At 38.5% G+C, this 8,613-nt stretch overlaps 1 protein-coding gene across 1 annotated transcript in view; it reads right to left on the bottom strand.

The window, feature by feature from the left end:
• Positions 1-8,613, bottom strand: part of PIK3AP1 (phosphoinositide-3-kinase adaptor protein 1) — a 399,421-nt gene that overhangs the window by 60,444 nt on the left and 330,364 nt on the right. Inside the window, exon 13 of the mRNA XM_053691876.1 lies at positions 2,990-3,062. Within this exon, the coding sequence (XP_053547851.1) occupies positions 2,990-3,062 (73 nt within the window). The remainder of the gene's footprint in view (positions 1-2,989; positions 3,063-8,613) is intronic.

The raw sequence follows: 8,613 nt of genomic DNA, 5'->3' as shown, positions 1-8,613 counted from the left end.
GATATTAAATAGTTAATAACTATTTAATAACTATTGTACCTAGTTAAAATAAATACAAACTTGCCTGTAAAATAAAAATAAACCCTAAAATAGCTACAATGTAACTATTAGTTATATTGTAGCTATCTTACGGTTTATTTTATAGGTAAATATTTAGTTTTAAATAGGAAAAATTTATTTAATTGTAGTAATTTTATTTCGTTTCATTTAAATTATATTTAGGTTAGGGGGGTGTTAGGGTTAGGGTTAGACTTAGGTTTAGGGGTTAATAACTTTAGTATAGTGGCGGCGATGTTGGGGGCGGCAGATTAGGGGTTAATAAATGTAGGTAGGTGTCGGCGATGTTAGGGATGGCAGATTAGGGGTTAATAAAATTTAACTAGTGTTTGCGAGGTGGGATTGCGGCGGTTTAGGGGTTAATATATTTATTTAAGTGGCGGCGATGTCAGGTCGGCAGATTAGGGGTTAAAAACTTTATTTAAGTGTTTGCGATGTGGGGGGGGGGCTCGGTTTAGGGGTTAATAGGTAGTTTATGGGTGTTAGTGTACTTTTTAGCACTTTAGTTAAGAGTTTCATGTCACGGAGTTAGCCCATAAAACTCTTAACTACTGACTTTTAAATGCGTTAGGAGTCTTGACAGGAGAGGGTGTACCACTCACTTTTTCCAAGACTCGTAATACTGGTGTTAGGCAAATCCCATTGAAAAGAAAGGATACGCAATTGACGTAAGGGGATTTGCGGTATGCTCGAGTCGCGGAAAAAAAGTAAGCGGTACACCTGTACCTGCCAGACTCGTAATACCAGCGGGCGTTTAAAAGCAGCGTTATGACAGGGCTGCAGAAACAAAACTGAAAAAGAAGTTTCTAGCAAAAGACTATCCTCAAGAGTTGATTAAAGGTGTTAACTTAAAAGTGAGGGAGATGCAGAGAGAAAATGTATCAACAAGTAAAGTAAGAAGGAGAAAAAACAGAAATGGGATTAATCTAATTATGACATACAATTGTTCATCACAAAAAATAAGAAAAGCTGTGAACAAAGCTTGGCCTATTCTCTTAAGGAATCTACTGTTAAAAAGATGATATTGATAAACATCGACAGATTACCTTCAGAAAAAAAGACCCTAAAAAATATTGTAGCACCAACTATGTTGAAAAATAACAATCAAAGACAAACAAGAAAGATAAACACTTGGTGGAAGGTTGTTTTGGATGTGGGAGAAAAAACTGCAGTAGTTGTGAGCATAGGGATAATCGAGAAATTGTAGCTGAGACAGATGGCAAGAAGTTCTCTATTACAGGATATTTATATTGTCAATCTAAATTTGTAATATACCAATTGGAGTGTGGATGTTCCCTAAAGTACATAGGAAGAACAAAAAGGAGATTTAAAACTAGAGTAGCAGAACATATTAGGAATATAGACTCAGGCTTTATGAAGCATAGCGTATAAGCACACGTTGCTGATGTTCATGGTAAAGACCCTGCAAGTTGAAAAGTGAAAAGCCTTCGAACATGTTGACAGAGATATAAGATGGGTAAACTTTAATGAATTAAAGCCCAGTATCAAAAAATAATCGTAAAAACAGGGGCACATTAATTCATTAAAGTTTACAAACATGCTTATTTTTTAAAATACTTACCTTTGTGTTATGGTAAACATAACGCTGATCCTCGGCCCGCATCTGCTGCTTTCTTTAGCAGATCGATAACAAATCCAGTTTCCTCCATTTGTTTTGTGCCCCCTTTGGCGTCCAGCTCATGGGGCAATGCAAGGATTGGAGGAAGCCGGATTCGTCATCCATATGCTAATGAAAGCTGTAGATGCGGGTGGAGGTTCGTAACGCAAAGGTAAGTATTTTAAAAAATAAGCATCTTTGTAAACTTTAATGAATTAAAATGCCCCTGTTTTTAGATATATTTCATATATATATTATTTGATACTGGGCTTTAATCACTTTCACTTTACACAGAAGAGAGACCTACTGGATCCTCCGTTTGGGGACCATGGATCCGGTAGGTCTCAATTTTGAAATGGATCTAGCAGCTTTAATTTAGGGATTATGGTGGAGTAGGTGCACTCCGGGGAAGTAAAGGTGAAAATATCTCCTCTCTCACATAGGTATTGATGGGGGGAGAAGCAGCATAAGGAGAGTAAATTTATAAATGTAGGCAAAGGAAATGACACAAACAGTAACATTAAGACTCCCGGATGCACCAAGAAGCAAGAATGAATTTATTCAAAGCATACGTGTGGGTGACAGATTCAAGCTAGATGCTGACACAAGAGAAAACAGGGTTGCTACATTAGGGTTCATATGATGTGAAACCAGTACGTGTAGAGAGATACAGTTCTGGGAGGGAAGAGTTAGATGTACGGTTATTTCAGTACTCCTACATAAAAACAGTTGTGAATGTAAATACAAGTGACTGTAGCCAATCAGTGTAGAGTGGGCGTGTACCTAACAATTCCGATTGAGAGTATAAGTATTGGAGAACTAGGCAAGGTGGGCAGGCCTCTGATGAACCAGATGTGAACCCTGAAACGCACCAGGCCACACCCACACAGGAAACCTGCATGATATCTACTGGGTCAAGAGGCAGGGTTGATAACTTTGTTATTTTACCTTTTATTGGATTTTATTTGTGAACACACCTTTTATGCGTCATTACAGCTCGTTGGTGTGTTTTCACCTTGGACTTTTAAATATGTGAACTGATACATCTGTGCCTTGATCCAGTGAAGTGCTTTGGAAGGAGCCGGGGTAAAGTGGAAAAGGGCACCGCTCCCTATCAGCCAGAATTGTAGATCCAAGCAAACCAACAGGGGTCATCTACGGATACCGGTACCATTACTTCATTTTGTCTGTGTGCTAACAATGTACCGTAACCTTGGCTGTAAACGAGGATACTTTTGTGAGTGTGCTTTTTGCTACTATTAAAGAGTGTGATTTTTAAGATACGGCAAGTCTAGAATTGAACACAGTTATTACCTGCTTTTTTCCCGTGCTTTTTATTTTCATTTTGTCTTCGATTGATGCTGTCTCTTAACCTCTTTAAGTTTTCCTAGAAATGATAAATAAATATTTTAAAAATTTCCCAGTGAGGGACCGTTCCCACCGGGGGGCTATTTCTTAGTCTCATCGTTAGAATACACAATGCTGTCACTTCTTATACCCTATATGAGAGGGAGGAACAAGGCAGGGTGGGTCTAGACTATATCATTTGTGTGTACAAAACTAAATACAGTATGTGCAGAGACCTTCTGTTTTATATTGTTACCTTTTTAAAGCCACTTCTCATTACATTACCTCAGTCTTGGCCCTGCAGAGAGCACTGGGCACTAGCTGGCAAGTTCAGGACAGTCGATAACATATCTGAGGTTTGGGGGTATTACATAAGAGCAGCAGTCAGTTGGGGTATTACATTAGAGCAGCGGTCAGTTGGGGTATTACATTAGAGCAGTGGTCAGTTGGAGTATTACATTAGAGCAGCGGTCAGTTGGGGTATTACATTAGAGCAGTGGTCAGTTGGAGTATTACATTAGAGCAGTGGTCAGTTGGGGAGTATTACATTAGAGCAGCGGTCAGTAAGGGTATTACATTAGAAAAGCGGTCAGTTGGGGTATTACATTAGAGCAGCGGTCAGTTGGGGGTATTACATTAGAGCAACGGTGAGTGTGGGTATTACATTATAGCAGCGGCCAGTGGGGGTATTACATTAGAGCAGCGGTCAGTTGGGGGTATTACATTAGAGCAGTGGTAAGTGTGGATATTACATTAGAGCAGCAGTCAGTGGGGGTATTACATTAGAGCAGCGGTCAGTTGGGGGTATTACATTAGAGCAGCGGTCAGTGTGGGTATTACATTAGAGCAGTGGTCAGTTGGGGTATTACATTAGAGCAGCGGTCAGTGGGGGTATTACATTAGAGCAGCGGTCAGTGGGGGGTATTACATTAGAGCAGCAGTCAGTTAGGGTATTACATTAGAGCAGCGGTCAGTTGGGGTATTACATTAGAGCAGCGGTCAGTGGGGTATTACATTAGAGCAGAGGTCAGTTGGGGTATTACATTATAGCAGCGGTCAGTTGGGGTATTACATTAGAGCAGTGGTCAGTAAGGGTATTACATTAGAAAAGCGGTCAGTTGGGGGTATTACATTAGAGCAGCGGTCAGTTGGGGTATTACATTAGTGCAGCATTCAGTGAGGGTATTACATTAGAGCAGCAGTCAGTTGGGGTATTACATTAGAGCAGCGGTCAGTTGGGGGTATTACATTAGAGCAGTGGTCAGTTGGGGTATTACATTAGAGCAGAGGTCAGTTGGGGTTTTACATTAGAGCAGCGGTCAGTAAGGGTATTACATTAGAAAAGCGGTCAGTTGGGGGTATTACATTAGAGCAGCGGTCAGTTGGGGGTATTTCATTAGACCAGCGGTCAGTTGGGGGTATTACATTAGAGCAGCGGTCAGTTGGGGTATAACAGAGCAGCGGTCAGTACTGTACAACGATCTTATTATGTATTTACTTAATGGAACTTTGATTAAATGGACAATAAAAATCAGATAGACCACTCAATTTTAAACACGTTAGTATGAGTGTAGTATGCGTGTGTGTGTAACGTGTGGGTAGTATGTGTGTAATGTATGAATGTAACGTGTGTGCAGTATTCGTGTGTGTGTAATGTATGAGTGTAACGTGTGTCTAGTATGCATGTGTAACATATGGGTAGTATGTGTATATGTGTAATGTATGAGTGTAACGTGTGTGTAGTATGCACATGTGTGTAACGTGTGTGTAGTATGCGTGTGTGTAATGTATGAGTGAAACGTGTGTGTAGTATGTGTGTGTGTAATGTATGAGTGTAACATGTGTAGTATGCGTGTGTATAATGTATGAGTGAAACGTGTGTGTAGTATGTGTATGTGTAATGTATGAATGTAACATGTGTGTGTAGTATGCGTGTGTGTTTGTTACACTCATACAAAACACACATATGTTACACTCATACATCACACACGCACACATGTTACACTCATACATTACACAATGCACATACTACACACACATGTTACACTCATACATTACACACACACACATACTTAACACAGATGTTACACTCATACATTACACACACATACTATATACATGTTACACTCACACATTACACACACACATACTACACACACATGCTACACTCATACATTACACAAACACACACATACTACACACATGTTACACTCATACATTACACATTACACATAGTACACACGTTAAACTCATACATTACACACATACATACTACACACACATGCTACACTCATACATTACACACACACATACTACACACACATGCTACACTCATACATTACACAAACACACACATACTACACACATGTTACACTCATACATTACACAATACACATAGTACACACGTTACACTCATACATTACACACATACATACTACACACACATGCTACACTCATACATTACACACACACATACAACACACATGTTACACTCATACATTACACACACACATACTACACACACATGTTACACTCATACATTACACACACACACACACACACACATATACTACACACACATGTTACACTCATACATTACACACACACACACATACTACACACACATGTTACACTCATACATTACACACACACACACACACACACACATACTACACACACATGTTACACTCATACATTACACACACACACATACTACACACACATGTTACACTCATACATTACACACACACACATACTTAACACACATGTTACACTCATACATTACACACACACACATACTTAACACACATGTTACACTCATACATTACACACACACACACACATACTATACACATGTTACACTCATACATTACACACACACATACTAGACACACATGCTACACTCATACATTACACAAACACACACATATTTAGAACAGTAGTGTGGGTGAAGCGCTGAATCTAATCTCCAAAGCCTCACTGTGAAACTATCCCCTTCCTGGATAGTAACAGTTTAAATGACAAATTTATTATATAACAGTGGGCGCTTAAAGCAGGAGATTCAGTAAATATGCAAAACAAATATGCTAAACAAATATAATTACCTCTGTAGAGAATAGATCAAACGTTAGGGAATAAATCTACTATGGTCTTAAATATATTAAAATATTTAAAATATTTAGTTAATAAGCAGATCTAGTATATAAAAAAGTTTATTTGATGAACAGTTCCAAAATCACAATTCATAATCAAAATCTAAAACAATATACAATCATTCCCAACTATAGTTGCTCTTTCAACCATTCACACACTCCCTAAAACAATAACAGTCTAAATGATGATATAAAAACCAATGAATAAATGCAAGTTTGAATTCGTATCAAAACCAGAAGGTGCAATATATTTCTAGAAAGGACTTAAAAATAATAATGTCTTATCCTGATAAAAAGTTTATAATAAAAAAAATTTAAAATTTTTATGCACAGTACAATTTATGACAAGTCCACTACAGCAGGGTAAAGTGCCAGGTTTTAGTCTCTTTTAAAATTGATTATCCCAAATGACAACAGCCGTCGGTCTTTTTTCACCGGCGCTGTATATAATTTGCAAGGGAGTTAGTCTGTAAGACTTCAATATTTTACGGAAATCTCCGTTGTTATCCTGTGTATTTTGAGGCTATCCGCCTTCTTACCGTGACTCCACTTGTATCTCAGCCGCTCTGCTACAAACAATCAACCGCACACCGGCGGCTTCCAAGACTCCTACGTCACCTGGTTTCCGGAACCTCCAGGCGGTTCAGACTTGCGCAAGTCTATTACGAGGTGTAGGGAGACCTCTAATCCTGGTTCTATTACCGCTCTTCAGTACTTCCAAGTACGCGGTGAAAGATTCTCCTCAGGTCTTCGTCTATCGAATAGACTAATAGCAGAAAAGGCAACTTTGTGTAATGGCAGGGTGAATCCTCTACGTGTTTCAACCCGTGTGGGTCTTTGTCATCTTGACAAAGACCCACACGGGTTGAAACGCGTAGAGGATTCACCCTGCCATTACACAAAGTTGCCTTTTCTGCTATTAGTCTATTCGATAGACGAAGACCTGAGGAGAATCTTTCACCGCGTACTTGGAAGTACTGAAGAGCGGTAATAGAACCAGGATTAGAGGTCTCCCTACACCTCGTAATAGACTTGCGCAAGTCTGAACCGCCTGGAGGTTCCGGAAACCAGGTGACGTAGGAGTCTTGGAAGCCGCCGGTGTGCGGTTGATTGTTTGTAGCAGAGCGGCTGAGATACAAGTGGAGTCACGGTAAGAAGGCGGATAGCCTCAAAATACACAGGATAACAACGGAGATTTCCGTAAAATATTGAAGTCTTACAGACTAACTCCCTTGCAAATTATATACAGCGCCGGTGAAAAAAGACCGACGGCTGTTGTCATTTGGGATAATCAATTTTAAAAGAGACTAAAACCTGGCACTTTACCCTGCTGTAGCGGACTTGTCATAAATTGTACTGTGCATAAAAATTTAAATTTTTTTTTATTATAAACTTTTTATCAGGATAAGACATTATTATTTTTAAGTCCTTTCTAGAAATATATTGCACCTTCTGGTTTTGATACGAATTCAAACTTGCATTTATTCATTGGTTTTTATATCATCATTTAGACTGTTATTGTTTTAGGGAGTGTGTGAATGGTTGAAAGAGCAACTATAGTTGGGAATGATTGTATATTGTTTTAGATTTTGATTATGAATTGTGATTTTGGAACTGTTCATCAAATAAACTTTTTTATATACTAGATCTGCTTATTAACTAAATATTTTAAATATTTTAATATATTTAAGACCATAGTAGATTTATTCCCTAACGTTTGATCTATTCTCTACAGAGGTAATTATATTTGTTTAGCATATTTGTTTTGCATATCTACTGAATCTCCTGCTTTAAGCGCCCACTGTTATACAAACACACACATACTACATACATGTTACACTCATACATTACACAATACACATAGTACACACGTTACACTCATACATTACACACACATGCACACATACTACACACACATGTTACACTCATACATTACACAAACACACACAGACACACACATACTACACACACATGTTACACTCATACATTACACACACACACACACATACTACACACACATGTTACACTCATACATTACACACACACACATACATACTACACACACATGTTACACTCATACATTACAAACACACACAAACATACTACACACACATGTTACACTCATACATTACACACACACACACATACATACTACACACACATGTTACACTCATACATTACACACACACACATACTACACACACATGTTACACTCATACATTACACACACACACACACACACACACACACATACTACACACACATGTTACACTCATATATTACACACACACATACTACACACACATGCTACACTCATACATTACACACACACATACTGCACACACATGCTACACTCATACATTACACACACACATACTACACACACATGCTACACTCATACATTACACACACATACTATACACATGTTACACTCATACA

The sequence above is a fragment of the Bombina bombina genome, chromosome 9 (genome assembly GCF_027579735.1).
Source record: "Bombina bombina isolate aBomBom1 chromosome 9, aBomBom1.pri, whole genome shotgun sequence".
NCBI lineage: Eukaryota > Metazoa > Chordata > Amphibia > Anura > Bombinatoridae > Bombina > Bombina bombina.
Note: the sequence above shows the minus strand (reverse complement) of the source record. Positions and strands in the feature narration are given on the sequence as shown.